The sequence below is a fragment of the Denticeps clupeoides genome, chromosome 16 (assembly GCF_900700375.1).
Source record: "Denticeps clupeoides chromosome 16, fDenClu1.1, whole genome shotgun sequence".
NCBI classification, from domain to species: domain Eukaryota; kingdom Metazoa; phylum Chordata; class Actinopteri; order Clupeiformes; family Denticipitidae; genus Denticeps; species Denticeps clupeoides.
In genome coordinates, this window is record NC_041722.1 from 2,588,382 (window position 1) to 2,605,157 (window position 16,776).

Here is a 16,776-nt window from a genome sequence, read left to right on the forward strand (position 1 = left end):
CTGTGTTTCACAATGACAATCACTGCACTTTCACTTCACTAGACCAGATCACTTTGGGCCATTAATGAGTTCCTTCACTCGTTTGGTCAGTTTTCATTTGTCACTGGTCTGTAGCTGTTTCAAGCATCACTCAGTGTGGTAAGAAACTGCAGCCCAGTGGCCAAGGTAAGGCGCAGAGATGGGACAGTGACACATCCCCCAAGGACCGGAGGGAATGACTGTTCTTTCATGTCCTCTTGATTTCAGCGTCTACCTTTCTTACTGTCTTACACTCTCCGTCACTCTCAGAGCGCTTGTGCCCGACTCCGCAGGCTGTGTGGATGTCTACAGAATGAGGGCGAGAGCGAAAGAAGAAGCAAGATGAGGAAGGGGTGGGGGGAGCTGCTGCAGTAAGACAGGTAAAGACCTGACAGATCGCCATGTTTTCTGAAAGTTCTTCATTTTCTGCAGAGGAGCCTTGCCTTGAGAACATGGTATTCCTTTTTGGATCTTAAATCACAGGAATTGGTCTAAATGCTGCAGCTTACTGGAGTCTCACTTTGATTTGCACTGCAATCATCCTGAGCAAACAGAAAATGATATTTGATGTTTATTTTATTTATTTGTAATGTTTTTAATTTGAAAGGAATGATTGTTGCGTATTTGTGCTTGTAAGATATATTGGGAGTAAACTGCTTTATAGAAAAGTCTTGCTTTTTTCGATCACATAATACTTGTTCAAGATTATTTCCCATACACATTTTTCCTCAATGTTTTAATAGTTTTTAACCCACATTTAGTTGATTTAAAGCAGGCTAATAAATTGACCCACCTGAAGCCCGGTGACATCTTGTCTATGACCTTGGGACATGTCTATTAACACAGTTGTCTAATAAATCAGTTAAGATTAAATAAAATGATGGAAGATAAAACATATTAATCACTACAGTAAAGTATTTTCCACATTTGCACATTTATATGAGGGTGAAAGTTTTTTTTGTTGGGAGGGAAGTGTATATGTAAAACTGCACTATAGCCCTGGTTCATCTCGTTTTGGACTAGTACATTTCCACCACGGGGCCCATGATCAAGTTAAACTTGTGATCAAATTATATTAACAATATTAAATCAACATGTGTGTATATCACGATAGAGCCCGGCGCAGTTATCCCCGTCAGACGTTAATGAACACCAGGCACGGCTCTCAGAGCTCAGGGGCAGATGGCCCCGCCTGAGCACTACAGGAAACACTTGCAGGGGGAAATTGCACGCAGGTGTGCCTGGGCATCAGATAGATACCCTGACAGCCAGGCGGACACATACACACACAGCTGTGTTGTGCACATTAGCTTGTGAAAGGGAAATTCTTTGATTGAGCTCTCACGGTGACAGGCGCTATTGTAAAAACCACGCGAGGCAATTAAGAAACGATTCAGCGAAAGTGCAATGCGATTTCCCCTCCTCCTCGAGAACCCCGATGGGAGACAAAGAGAGCAAACCCCAACAAAATGAGGCTTTGTTCCAGCTACGATGAACAAAGCACAAGCCTGCTGGCTAATGGCTGTCATTTGGACTCCTTACATTTTTTCAAGTGTCCTATTCTGAGGAGTGAAAGGGCTCCACCTTCTCACTTTCCAAACGCCTCCCAGCCAAGATGTACAGAGCATACAGAAAGTATTCACTGTGCATCACTTTTCCCACCTTATTTCAAAATGGATTCAATAATTCTACACACAACACCCCATAATGACAAAGTGAAAAAAATTTTCCTTGAGGTTTTGGCAAATTTATTCAAAATAAAAATAACAAACAAAAAAACAACTGACACGTACATAAGTATTCACTTCCCCTGATCATCCTTGAGATGTTTCTGCATCTTAATTGGAGTCCACCTGTGGACCTGATTTGGAAAGTTACACACCAGTCTATGTAAAGGTCCCACAGTTGACCATTCATGTCCCAGCACAAACCCAGCATGAAGTCAAAGGAATTGTCTGTTGACCTCCGAGACAGGATAGTCTCGAGAAACCAAACTGGGGAAGGTTACAGAAAAATGTATGCCTCTTTGAAGGTCCCAATGAGCACAGTAACCTCAATCATCCGGATGAAAAGTGAAAGAAATTAAAATCCACCTGGATTCTTCCTAGAGCTGGCCGGCCACCTAAACTGAGCGATCAAGGGAGAAGGGCCTTAGTGAGGAAGGTGACCAAGAATCGGATAGTCACTTTGTCAAAGCTCCAGAGATCCTCTGAGGACAGAGGAGAACCTTCTAGGACAACCATCTCTGCAGCAATCCACCAATCAGGCCTGTATGGTTGAGTGGCCAGACGAAAGCCACTCCTTAGTAAACAGAACATGGCAGCCCGCCTGGAGATTGTCAAAAGGCACCTGAAGGTCTCTTAGACCATGAGAAATAAAATTCTATGGTCTTTGGTGTGAATGCCAGGCGTCACATTTGGAGGAAACCAGGCACCACTCATCACCTAAGAAAATACCATGGTGGTGGCATGTTGTTCAGCATGTTGTGGGATGTTGTTCAGCTGCAGGAAGTGGGAGTATAGTCAGGATGGAGGGAAAGATGACTGCAGCAATGTACAGAGACATCCTGGATGAAAACCTGCTCCAGACTTGAACTCAGACTGGGGCTACGGTTCATCTTTCGGTTCAACAACCCTAAGAACACAGCCAAGATATCAAAGGAGTCGCTTCAGGACTACTCTGTGAAAGTGAAGTGATTGTCATTGTGAAACACTGCAGCATAGCTCACGGTGCACACAATGAAATGTGTCCTCTGCTTTTAACCCATCACCCTTGGTGAGCCATGGACAGCCATGACAGGTGCCCGGGGAGCAATGTGTGGCACCTTGGCGGATCGGGATTCAAACCGGCAACCTTCTGATTACGGGGCCACTTCCTTAACCGCTAGGCCGCCACTGTCCCATAATGTGAATGTCCTTGGGTTAATCAGCCAGAGCCCAGACTTGAATCCAACTGAACATCTCTGGAAAGATCTCCGGAGATATTCACCGATTCTTTCAATCCAGTGGTGGCCTAGTCTTAAAGTGAATTTGCATGAAAGCTAAGTGAAATGCTTAGTGTACGGACTATCAGGACCAGCAGTTTTACACTAATTTAATATTGCCACCAGATATTTCTTTCTTCTGTTTGCATTAATGTGCTTGCATAGTTTTGCTACTTTTTAGGTGGATTTACACTGCCCTCTTGTGTGCGATAGCCAGAACACACTCCAAAAATGACCATTTCTGCAAGTCAATGTCACCATATATTCTGATACAGCACATTAAATAGATAAAGTAAGTGTGGAGTCAAATTTCATATTATATGTAATATGCATTTTATTTGCTTTTAAAAGGAAACACTGGTTTTTATTCACAGCCCTTTTTGTAGATAAGAATGTTGCCCTTTAACTTGGGATAAAATGTAGTTGGACAGAATTGTGAATGTCTTAAGGCTTTTGTGCATGGCGCAAGACAGTCTGCGGTCTGATGTTCATGGTTCAAGATCCATAGCGGGATTAAAATGGTCATCCCAATTTTTTGGCAATAGCACAGCGGTTCAAGGCACACTGAACCTCAAAGAGCAGTCTGAAAAAGATCAGATGTGAATGATGATCTCCAGTGACAAGCCTGGGCTCCTCTCACTCAGATGTGTCCCACTGAAGCCTCCCCGTGTTAGGCCGGAAAATCAGAGACCAGCGCCTCCAGCAAAGATGAGCTCCAGGGCTGCCTGGATGTCTCCATTGGTAGCCTGCAGTGCCCGGAGCATCAGTTCCTCATCTCGGATCCCCATGTCCCTTAGCTGTTGCATCTGAGACTGCCAACGGCCCTGATGATGACACACACACACACACAGCCCTGATCAGACTTTTCACTTTGACTTTAATTCCAACCGGTCCATACTGTACATAATTATGTTACTTTAGTAAATGGTACCAGGTAAATATGAGTGAAATGTACTTTGTCACAAAAACATAATGCTGATGGATTATTGCCACCTAGTGGTCCGCAGTGGTGTAGCACCATCTAAATGCCAACGTTTCCACATCATGGTCTATCTGAATTAGGTTGTAAGACAGGATCCAAGAACCTTATTGGGATAAACTGCAATAATGTGTGTATTTCCCCCTGTGCAGTGTGACCGGGAAAATGCATTGAGCTGGTATAAATGCGGCGCTTACCTGCATTGATGTCACACTGGATGCTTGAAGCGCCTGCTGAAGAGCCTGGTTGAAAAGGTCGGAGGTTACGGGGGTGCCGGCGGTCCGGGATGTCCCCCCAGAGGAGACCTCTGACTAAAGGCACCACACACAGAAGAGTAAAAGGTGTGTTTTACTCTTTGTTGCTGTTGAGTGCTGTACAGAGCACAGTGTGTATCGTGTGAGACTCACGTGATGCCCTGTGGTGGGAGTGACGGCGCTGCTCTCTGGAGTGCTGGCGAGGGCGAGCGCGGTGGCAAGCTCCGTCTGCGTTATCGGCCGAGGCCCCGCCGCACCACTGTGGCTCAGGGTCACCGGGCGCATACCCGACAAGCCCCCCTGTCTCCTTGAGCTCCCTGCTCCCTGTTTACAGGATCAGCAGATCTGGGTTAAGACCTCTTCAATGGTTTTGTTTTTTTTCTGTTAAATTTGAACTCACAGTCTGATACTCCTCCTCCTCGTCAGATATGCCCTCAAACATGAAGCCCCCTACAGAAACAAAGCTCAGTCAGTTCCAGGTAACCAGGATCGTCTCTCAGATGCTACATCCACACGCCCACCTGGTATTTCACTGTACGAGCTGGAGGTGACATTACGTGAAGAGCTGGTGCTTGGCTGGGCAGACATGCCACCAGCCACCGAATGTAAGACCAGGATGATGGCGTTCACCAGAGCAGGGTGAGACCGGACCAGCCTGACAAAAAACGGAGACCCCAACATCATTCTCCATCCATCATTCTCCAATAATTGAACCGTTTTTGCTTTTCATGAAACCACTCACATGTCCAGCATGTTGGGGTCTGTGAACTGCACAAAAAGATCTTTGTCCTGTAGCACTCCTGCAAAAACAGCTTAAAACTTCACATCTCCTATAAAAAGGAACATTGGCGTGTAGTCGCAGACGGAAGCAGCTGCTTCTTACCCAGAGCCACGGCGTCAGAGCTGAGCCCCGGCGTGGCAACGATGATCTGATCCAGCGATTCCTTACTGCTCAGCATTTTAAACACCTGAAGACCAGAGCAGAGAAGGAAGCTCACAAAACAGATCTTTTCCTTCTTTCCTTTCACACTGTACCACTATTTCTACACGCTGTTTCTGGATGAATATGTTGGGCCTGATTTTATGTGACCAGAAAGCCCGCGACAATGATGCCAAACACCGCCTGGGCAAAGAAAGAGACGCTACGTAAAAAGCATCACGAGGTTCTGGAGTGGCGTAGAAGATCTGCATGGAAGAATGGGCCAAAATACCAGCTACGGAGTGAGCAAACCTGGTGAAGACCAACAGGAAACGTTTCACCTCTCTCATTGCAAACCAAGGTTACATTACAAAGTTTTGAGGTGAACTTTTGATGTTGATCAAATACCATATTATACAAATAAATTCTTTCAAAATCTTACAATCGTGTGATTTCCTGGATTTTTTTTTTTAATTCTATCTCTCACATCTTGAAATGTACCTAGGATGAAAATGACAGACCTCACTCATCTTTTTAAGCAGGACAACTTGCACAATTGGTGTCTGCCAAATACTTTTTTGGATGGATGGATGGATGGATGGAAAACAAGAATGAATTGCTTGCTGGTTTGTTTGCATCCTTGCTGGGTTTAAACTGCCATGAAGTATAGCACAGTGTCCATATCCTACCTTGATCCCTTGATTTTCTTTGCCCCTTGTTTAATGGATATTTGATGGGTGTCACAAAAAAATTCTCATTTCGATGCTTACAAATAAAATTGTCGATATGACACTGTAAAAATACACTATACTTTATATAGCATTAAAAATATCCCAATCTGAAATGAAGGAGAAAATCTTGATTTAGCTCCATACTGAGTCTCTGTAGACGGCGTTGGAGTGTAGCGCTGCCTGCAGCACCCGGAACTCTCTGGCGGCATTGACCTTGTCCACCGGCTCTGTAAAAGAGATCAGAGTTTGTTCAACTCAGACATGATGCAACAAAATTTTAAAACAGTCGTATGAATAGGTTTGGGAAGCCCTCTCAGTCTGGATAATAATTTACTCAACTTTCACCAAAAAAGATAACAGAGGTCTGTCTTTCATTTCTAGAAAACATCAGAGATTTTTAATGAAGCAGTTTTTAGTTGAATGAAATTAAACATAATAAAAAAAAAAAATATTTGAATGCATATAGCTCCTCAATGCTGATTACTGGCAACACCAAATTGGTTGGATTTGCTTGTAAAGCCTTTGTAATCGATACACGAGACAAGTCATTTCAAGTTCTGCTCCTCTTTGACCCGTCTGATGAGTGAAAGCATGGGATCCTGAAACTCTCAAAAGATCTGAATAAAATTGTACCATGGTACCAATTTGTAGCATAGCAAAGGAGAAAGCTACAAAAAGCTCTCAGTTTCAAGAAATGGAGAGCAATAGAAACAGTTGCTGTTCAATCCAAGTCCAGCGGGCCAAGAAAAATACAGGAGCGGCATATGCAGAAAACCCACAGATTACCACCTGCAAGAACATCTTGCTGCAGACGGTATATCTGTACATCGTTCTACAATTCAGCCCATTTTGCATCTGTATGGAAGGTGATTAGAAAGAAGCCCCTTCTGCGCTCACGCCACAAACAGAGCTGAGTGTTTTGGGCAAGACAGAATCATTTTGGAACTGATGAGACAAAAAAATGAGCTATTTCAACAAAAAGGGCTTGGTATGGTGGGACAAGAACAGCATATTCCATGAAAACCACCGTCTACCCGTCAAATTTGGTGGCAGTGCAATCAGGCTGTGGGTTCTGTGTGTAGTGGTAGTGGCCTAGCGGGTAACACACTCGCCTATGAACCTGAAGACCCAGGTTCAAATCCCACTTACTACCATTGTGTCCCTGAGCAAGACACTTAATCCGGAGTGTCTCCAGGGGGACTGTCCCTGTCCCTACTGATTGTAAGTCGCTCTGGATAAGGGCATCTGATAAATGCTGTAAATGTTTTTATTTTTTTAAAGGTATTCAAATTCAAAACATTGTTTTGAAAAAAAATTCAAACCCAACATGTGTCTGAACTATTCACACAGGAGATAGTTATTTGCTCACTTCCTGAAGCAATTTAATTGTTTAAATCCAATGAATGTGGGATTTCAGTCATCAGAGGGTGAAACAAACTTAAGAGGTATGACTCAGTTCTCCTTATTACAAAACTTTCAAATTATAACAAAACCAGTGGTGACCTAGTGGGTAAGGAAGAGGACTCAACCTAAAGGTTTGCGGGTTTTGCCACTGAGCAAAGAACTGTCCCCACACACTGCCCCCCGGGCGCTTGTCATGGCTGCTTTCTGCTCACCGAGGGTGATGGCTAAAAGCAGAAGACACATTTCGTTGTGTGTCTCCATGTGCTGTGCTGCAGTGTTTCACAATGACAATCACTTCACTTTCACTCTATCCTTCTTTTAAAATGCCCTCTCTGGTTGGCAAGCTGGCACGCCATCAGAAACCTACACTGACTGACGTGACAATGGTAGACTTTGCAGTGAACAATACTGCACCAGGGACAGGAAAAGCTATGAAATATGCAGTCAGCCCTCTAAAGTATTATATAAGCATTCCAATATCGCAAAACGCGTAATAGAGCCGATTTCCCCCCAAACTCACCTGCCTTGACCTCTGGCTCTGGCCACGACTTTCTCAGGATGTGAAGAGTGGAGCCCGGTCGAATGCCGTAAAAGTCCAGGGTCTGCTCATCGTTCAGCTTGCGGCCACAATGCACAAGCTCTGAAAAACACCGTTATATTAGAGATAATCATTTCTAATAATAGCACCAGTTTATTCCACTACCGACCTATTAGTTCAGGGTCCGGTATCGAATCTGATAGCTGCGCAGCAACCAGCTGTTTGAGAGCCGCAACTCGATAGGCGCCGGGAGAGACATCTCCAGGTTCTGTCTCGGGAAACTGGAAGACCGACTTCGGCTGATCAGACAGCTTTAACGACAGATGCCAGTCTGACGCGGCCATAATTCTGACAACGAATAAAGAGGCTGCTTAATTACACTGCTTTTCAATAAGCATAAGCAATCAGTAACCTTCGCCTTCTTAAGCAAAGATATACACTTCTATCAATGTTAAAAACTGCTGCTAAATACACTATCGATTTCACGTCTTTATGTAGGCTAGCCTAGGTTAGCTGGAATGCTATATCTCCAGGCGATGGTCTTTACTCCTTTACGTAATTAAACTCGTTCAGTGTACATTTGGAGGTTCGGTTGCAGTGTAAGAAGACCGATCTCTGTTGTTAAACGCGTCGTGGAACTTTACCGTTTACTTCGCCGGTAATACCGTCAGCTATGGTCACTGTTTAGATGCTGCAACTAATTCTGCTTCCGCGTTTGGTCACGTGACTGACACGTTCGCCGAACCGTGATGCTTTGCCTCTACGGCGAAATGCAGTGTTGGTGTTGTAGTTCTCCGGGACTCTTCAGAACACGTTGGACATGTGTAACAATTGACAGTCACACACAAGTATGTTAACACACACACAAGGAATGTGGTGTAAGAAATACATTTACAGATCATATAAAAGAGAAACACTGACGCATAGCAGTGGTCAGCTGATTATGACGGAAGGACCTGCACTTGTGTCTGGTAGTTTTTGTATGCAGAGTTCAGAGAGGAGGAAATGGTTGAAAGTGCTGCAAGGTATAGCATTTTCACCTCTAGATTGTATCTTATATTGAGGTTCATCACCATGTTGGATGAAACTGATGACCATGGCTCATGTCCAAAATGAGACTAGCAGCGTTTGCGTTCTTGGAGATCCAGTCAAATTCAAATCAAATTCAAATTTTATTTGTCACATACACAGTCATACACGGTATGATGTGCAGTGAAATGCTTTCTGCAACTGCTACAGACCACAGTATTGCAAATGTTGCAAGTAAACAGTGAACCAATATGCAAATATTGCAAACATAACCAAGTATTACACTTTTACGTCTTTAACATAAAATATGTGTAACTGGTAGGGTGAAGGTGTGCAAATGAGTTACAGTTTTTACAATGTTTAAAGAAAGAAGAAAGAGCCATAAAAGAAAGAGCAGTAAGGACCTAAAAAGCGCAGAGTCATTTTGTGCAAAGTGATTTTGTGCAAAGTGGTCTATTCAGATTGTGTTCTATGTGATGCTTCAGTTGTGGAACCCGTATGCATATCTGCAGTGGTCTTAACAGTGAGCTTAATAGTGTTATGTGAAACCTCCCTAAATGGAAAAAAATACTTAATTAAATTAAACTTAAACTACCAAAATTCATTGTTTCAGATGTTTGTCCAGACTGCACCATGGAAACACCTAAATTGGGGATTTGACCATTGTCCACTGGCAACTTTGATAAACGTTGACTGTAGATAAATACTTTGAAACCGCTGTTACAGATACAAGCAATGGACCTGATGTGCTGGCTTTACATTATTAGTCATTTAGCCTGAGGTCCTGAAATATGACTATGTAAAACACAGGGGAAAATAATAAAAAACAAACCAAATAATTAGTCATATTGTTTGTGATAACAATAATGAAATTGTACTGTTTTGCTATACATCAAGTCAAATGAACTTATTAAGCACATTTAAAACATAAAAGTTTTTGTAGAACATAAAGAACATCATTTAAAAAATATATAAAACATCACAGACAAAAAAAACAAACACACATTCAGTCAAATATTCAAAAACGGAATGAAAAATTTCCTTCCAAAACCCAACAGTAGTTGCCGCAAAAACCCGGATTCCAATATGTTTAAATCCGGACTGCAGTACAGTGGGGAGTAGTCCTCAGACTCATATGATCAGGGACATGTAAAGTGAAAGTGAAAGTGAAGTGATTGTCACATGTGATACATAGCAGCACAGCACACGGTGCACACAGTGAAATTTGTCCTCTGCATTTATCCCATCACCCTGAGTGAGTAGTGGGCAGCCATGACCGGCGCCCGGGGAGCAGTGTGTGGGGACGTAAGGAAGTGGCCCCGTAATCAGAAGGTTGTCGGTTTGAATCCTGAACCGCCGAGGTGCCACTGAGGTGCCACTGAGCAAAGCACCGTCCCCACACAGTGCCCACTGCTCACCAAGGGTGATGGTTAAAAGCAGAGGACACATTTCGTTGTGTGCACCATGTGCTGTGCTTGCTGACAATCACTTTACTTTCAAAAGGCAGGTTTAGTGTTGATTTTTCAAAAAAAAAATGTCCAATATGGGTCAGAGCAAGGTTGGTATTAAATGCTGTCCAGCATCACTCCAAGGTTCCTAGCAAGGAGCCCTATATGAAATGTTAACAGCCAAAGTCATGGAGGTCAAGGGTTCCAAAAAGCAGCATTTCTCTTTTCTCTTCATTTAAATGAAGATTTAAAACCGTTCAGATTGTAACATTTTTCCCGCAGAGGATTAAGGCCTCCAGAGTCCAGCATGGTGCTTTATTCAACTCAAAGGCAACATACAAAAGTGAGAAAAGTAGAGATAAATACTCAATAACAGGTAATAAAATACACATTTAGTTTTTTTCTGTAATGACTTTACTCGATAGTAATAAACACATAAGACACGAGTTTCTTCAGGAATATGAGGAGTTGGACGGAACCACCACGTCTCAGAACTCCCCGTTCGGTTCCTGCAGTAACACTGATCCCCGATCAGTCAGGAGTGGTTTCCTCGTTAAAAAGCAGCGCTGCGTCCTCTGACGTGGAACCGGGCGCTCCGTCCTCCGGTGTGGAACCGGGCGATCCGTCCTCTGACGTGGAACCGGGCGCTCCGTCCTCCGGTGTGGAACCGGGTCCGAACTTGTTGCTCAGCAGAAGCGGTGAACGCGAAGTTGGAGGCGGGCGGGCGGGCTGCTGGGATCGCGAGTGACATCATGCTGGACAAAGCGGCCGAATGAACTAGGAGTGGTTTATTCACCCCGCACAGAAAAAAACAAGAACGGAGGAATAACGGGATGATCCCGGCGGAGGGAGAGTGAAAGTGCACATGTATGGAAGTCTCGCTGATGTTCGGGGGATCCAGGTTCTTGGCACGGTGAGTTGGTGGGCGAGCTGGCTTCTTCTCTTTCTCTTCTTCTCGGCCGCGACTTTTGTTACGAACGCGGCGTCGTTTCACGCGAAAATGAAGGCGTACGCGACTTTACGTCGGACTGAATTAAACCCGCTTTCATTCAACACGATCCACACGTCGAGCTACAGTATACATTTTACTAAACTTACTACAGTATATATTTTACTAAACCCTCGGAGTGTAGTTTATGCTAATTGTTAAAGGTACGCAGGAAAAAATATTTATACACACACACACACACACACATATATAAAGTAGTAATCAATATATAATATAATCAGTAACAGAACATATATGGGTGTATATACTGTATATTGTGTAGCCAGAAGATGAGGAACTGGACCTGGAGACCATAAGACCATGAACACAGTGTACCATGTGACCGTCCCCCACAGTAAGAGCTGCTGCGTCCATAACTCTTCTTATTTCTACGTCTGGATGCGAACACTTTGCGTAATGACTCCTGACCATCTGCCACCGCTCAGGAAGGAAATGCATGGACGTCGTTACTCACCAGGCCCTGAGGTTCTGCTCCGCCCTGCTGATGTGTTGAGTTGGAGATGGGTGGTGGGGCTCCACCAAGTCTAGACTTTATAGTGAAAATGCTGTTATGCCTGTGCATTGTGGTGGGTCCTTTCTTTACATGCTTTGTGTAACTATAAGTCATGTCAATGTCTTATTTACAATCATAAGGAAAATATCATAAGGAAAATTTCGGATTGTGATTCCAAGATATTGGATCACACTACACAACAGTGTGTGGGGACAGTGCTTTGCTCAGTGGCACCAGTGGGATTTGAACCGGCAACAGGTCCACTTCACTGGCCGAAACAGCAAACAGCATGGATTTTTGCGGTATCCTTGCCTTCTCAGAACCGGAGGAAGAGCTGATTCATTCCGATATGGCCTGTGTTGCTATTGTTGCTTATGTCTTGCTAATGTTAACAGCGCCTCACTTTTACTTCTTTTCTATTGAGGTGCGGGTGGAGCTAGTGAGCAGCTTCCTACACACGACACAGAGAAAACTGCCGCGTAGCACCATTCTAAATTACATTTTCGACAATCAGTGCAGTTTTCCCGCCTAGGGTGAGTCCCCACCCTGCACCCTGGGGTGGACTGTGGCAGACGCCACCCTGATTAGGAATAATTGGTAATGGACGCGAGTCAATGTTTCACCTCTGACAACGTAGCCATGTGACCTCCCATCCCCAGACCAGCCACGCCTCCCTTAATATTATTATTACGGTGTTATGCGCATTAGACTGAAAATACAAATGAAAAAATAGACGCTGAGAAAATGGTCATTCGAGGCTATAAACCTCATCTGTGGCACGCCTTGACAGAAGGGACAGAATTAGCTTGGCCAGAGTTTTAGTTGTTGCGCCCACACGATGGCTCTGCAGCTGCGTGACTCGGTTTACAGTTGATCTGTGAAACTTTTCCATCTTTTTACTGAGAAGTCAGAGGCGGGAGGAAAAAGAGGGAAGGGGGGATTTTATATGGCTTCGGATGCAAGTGGCTTTATCTTGAGCATAATGCGACGCTGTGCTGACTGGACACTGGTCACTTTCTACAAGAAGCCGTAAATCTGGTAATGGGCTACGCCGAGGCATAAAATTAACCACCCAAACCAACAGAATGGGCCCATGCAGCCGGATGTGCTCAGCTGTTGCAAATGTTGGACAAAGGCAGTGGAACTAAGTGATCCCCGAGCAGCTGTCTTTGGTGGAGAACAGCGTAGCGTGGCCGTTCATGCTCTGCCCACATCAATATTACTGAGCCTAATGACCCCAGACTCATGGAAATGGCTTCGTCAGTGCAAATGCGTCATGCACGGGTGTTCCTCTCTCGATGACACACTGTACCGAGTCATCTGACGAGAGCTGATATATGATGTTTCTTTTAGTGCTTTTCGGTTCCATTAAATTCAGTGCATGTGAAATGTGCAAACATTTCAATTAACGGCATTTTTTAATAAGAAAATACACAGGCTTCAGTGCTTTATTAGAAACTCTGTACTTCCGTCTTATATGCATGAAGTTATATTTATCTCTATAAGTGCCTACCGACATCCCATGATCATGTGAATAGCCGTCTGTTTATAACTAGTGTATAACTAGGGCTAGTGTGTCAAATCTCTACAGCTTGTGTTCACTTATATCATAAGGATCATAATAATAAAGTGGACCAGGAGTGTAGGGGTTGATAATAAAGTGTGGGTATTGGCTTCTAGCTGAAGTTCACCTCATCTGGCTCTGCCTTCAGTGTCACTGTGCTTAGTCCCACTGGCCCAGTTTGTGTGTTCACTGCCAGATGAACATGATATGAACAAGAGGAAGAGGAAAAGATTTTGTGCTCCAGACAGGAACAGGACGTGTGAAAAGGATGTGAAGGAAATGGATGGAAGAAGTATTAAATGTATTATTTTTGGCCATGTGTAAAAGTAGAGTAGTTACCATATTGCCCTCAAAGTATTCTGAATAATTGATATCATCTTTTTAACAAGCGTTTTCAGTGAACATGTATTCACAGAACTACACCACATTTCAATACCGAGGAGCAGAGGAGTCCTGAGAGACCTGAGAGTGACTTTATCTGCATTAAAATGCCCAAACCCATTCATTTACTGTGGCCAGCTGTTGCTTCGATGATATTTCAACACAGAAAATAAATAGAATATTTCTCTTGAGTGTTTTGAAGTCTTTACTATGCTCAAAATCCATAAATAAATTAAGCAGTGTTAGTGTAAATCCTGCAAAAAGTCATTTTCTTCTTGTTTAATGTAAATATGTTCACTTTTATTCTGGCTTCTGCACATTTCTATGTATTAATGACTTCATGGATTAAAACAGTCCACAAGTGATGCAGATTTGGCTTGACTGGTCCAGAGGCTTAATAATGAAGGTTGAGTGTCCATGAAAGTTGCCCACATAGCACAGGTTTTCACGTACATACAACCAGACAGTCGCCCACACATTCAGACAGCCCCAGACTCGATAAATCTGAATCTCTGCGTTTCACGACTCAGCAAATGACTCTGTAACGGGGCCTCAGATGCTTCACCTCCGACGACTGCCGCTGTCACCCGGTCTGAAGTCCCGATGAAAGCTACTCTGGCCGCGGCGAGTCTGTTCATGTCCCTGTGTTTTCTCCCGCAGCTCCGCGCCTGAAGAGGTCACCCTGCGCCACACGGTCGCGGTGAACACAATGCTGCCTCTCCTGCTCTCCTCACTGCTGGCTCTGCAGACCGCGGGTGAGTGGCGAGCCTTTCATTCCCTCTACTCAGACTTTTCTGCTGCTCTCTGCTGGAAACTTCAAAGAAGCTCCTGTGGTGCCAAACCACACATCCGTTTTGACTGCACCTTAAACCAGACAGAAACCTGCTCCGTCATGATTTCTGCAGAGCCCGCCAATCTTCAAAAGTGAGGAACGCTTTGTGGCCGGCTGGGCGAGGAGCTGAAAAAAGTCCCTCATTCCTGCTGCCTGAGTCAGTGTTGTGGCGCAGACTTCCCCTCTCAGTGAGCTGGGGACATTGTGGCGACCCCAGGGCTCCGGGTGGAGGTGGCCAGGCCGCTGTGGTCACCGTGGTGATGACTGTCCCGCCCCTCTCACTCCGGTGTCATATGACAGCCTGGAAACTATTCTTATTACCTCACTCTACAGATACAGACAGTCACTGGAATGTATTATAAACTGACCATTTGGTTTCCAGAGATTTCTGAATTAACGTAAAAATATGAATTTCAGCTACTGCATAAGATTTGCTAATGCATTATTCACAAATATTTTGTAAAAAATGCATTCCGCAGCTGTGAATTTCAGTTTCAGAGGAATTAATTTGTATCCTCTTTAAATGAGTGCCCATATCAGATTCCAAATAAATAATTTTTCAGATTTGAATGTTTTATTTTGTTCAAGCCAATGCTGTTCTTCAAATTCAATTTGTTAAATTTACAGATAAAGCAGCAATTGGTTACAGATTATCTATTCTTTGCACAAAAGTTCTGAATCATGCAGTTGAACTGAATTGAGTCTGAGTCAAATCAGGTGCTTTTGATTTACCCTGAGATTTAACATTAAGAAGTGATCTCTGTTAATTAGGAAACTATTTAAAGTGTTTTTCTTTTTTAAGGCCTGTTCCTTTTTAGGCTTTTGATATGTTGTCCAGACTGAAGTTCTGCCTTGAAGTCTGGTGACTGCAGTCTACCACAAGAGGGCGCAGTTTTCACATGACCATGCTCTTGCGCCCCTGCTGTACATTTTGTCACACGTGAAACCCCCTTTAACTGTTTTAACATCCACATTCATCTGAAACGATTTACTCTGTAGATTGAGTGTTGGACTCTGATTGATATTCTGGGGGAATTCGCCGTTACTCAGCCGTGTGATTAATATGCACCTATGGAGGCCAATAAACCTCCTGATACAGTATATCAGTTAATTGTGTAAACATCTGTAGATAAGATTACAATGCAGTACAATGCCAAAAAGTATATATTAAAATATACATTTAATACTTGTTCTTGGAGAAAGGAGCCTCCATTCTTTATCAGAGTGTGAATGCGGTACAGATATCATGTACGGCAGTAGGTTGGTTCTGGGAGATATAGTGTCTGAAACCTGACATTTTGAACCTGTGCATATTGAGTGTATATTGGTGGACAATAGACTGGTAAGCAAGAGTAAAGTAATGCCAGCTATGGCAACATGAAATGTCAATGTTTTAATTAGAGTATAATCATAGTCAATAATCAGTAATATTTATTCAGTCATTTACATTTATGGCATTTATCAGACGCTCTTATCCAGAGCGACTTACAATCAGTAGTTACAGGGACAGTCCTCCCCTGGAGCAACTTAGGGTTAAGTGTCTTGCTCAGGGAAACAATGGTAGGAAGTGGGATTTTAACCTGTGACTCTGTAGTCTTCTGGTTCATAGGCAAGGCTACTACCATACCATAAAATGCAAAAATAATCTGTGCTTACACAGATTAAACCTATGAATCCTTCAAGATAATTGGATAGAAGCGATTCTCACAAGGTTCCTTTACTAGAAGCTCATGGGAAGTATCAAGAACTAAGCGCTTTTGTAAAAATGTGTGACATGACTTTTCATCAAGCCGAGTCTGGTGACCTCCCTGCTCCTGTCCTTTCCCAGTTAGCTTGCGGTATCGCTGCACTGCTCCACCGAGTGACCTTGGGCTTGCCGGGCCGCTCTTCCTGGGTTCTGGTTGGGGATTACCGCCTCTAATCCCCATGGTGCTCCTCACCCTCACGCCTCTGCTACTTGATTAATGCCGCTATCTTCAGACAGGATTACACTCGTTCTATCCCTTGGTCCTCCGCTCTCATCCTCAGCATCTCAACACTCCACAGGAGGAGAGAGTCAATCCAAAATCTCTGCTACAGAGGTGTGGCCAGCCCTCACTTCAGGGTTGTGTGTGTGTGTCCATCTCTGTGCATTATTGCTGTTTACAGTGGGTTGCAAAAGTATTCGGCCCCCTTGAACTTTTCCACATTTTGT

At 43.8% G+C, this 16,776-nt stretch overlaps 2 protein-coding genes across 3 annotated transcripts in view; one reads left to right on the forward strand and one right to left on the reverse strand.

Moving 5' to 3' along the window:
- Nucleotides 1-3,317: 3,317 nt before the first annotated feature.
- ubl7b (ubiquitin-like 7b (bone marrow stromal cell-derived)) lies at nt 3,318-8,575 on the reverse strand. Its single transcript, XM_028956396.1, has 11 exons — nt 8,471-8,575; nt 7,996-8,174; nt 7,809-7,928; nt 6,029-6,111; nt 5,118-5,202; nt 4,977-5,034; nt 4,756-4,889; nt 4,635-4,684; nt 4,388-4,558; nt 4,178-4,291; nt 3,318-3,825 (listed from the first exon to the last, which is right to left on the reverse strand). The coding sequence occupies exons 2-11, from the start codon at nt 8,168-8,170 to the stop codon at nt 3,685-3,687; spliced, it is 1,131 nt and encodes a 376-aa protein (XP_028812229.1). The 5' UTR covers nt 8,171-8,174; nt 8,471-8,575; the 3' UTR covers nt 3,318-3,684.
- Nucleotides 8,576-10,881: 2,306 nt separating this feature from the next.
- Nucleotides 10,882-16,776, forward strand: part of cd276 (CD276 molecule) — a 75,939-nt gene continuing 70,044 nt past the window's right edge. For both annotated transcript variants that reach the window (XM_028957098.1, XM_028957100.1), the window contains exons 1-2: nt 10,882-11,216; nt 14,411-14,505. In XM_028957098.1, the coding sequence (XP_028812931.1) occupies nt 11,173-11,216; nt 14,411-14,505 (139 nt within the window). In that variant the 5' untranslated portion in view covers nt 10,882-11,172. The remainder of the gene's footprint in view (nt 11,217-14,410; nt 14,506-16,776) is intronic.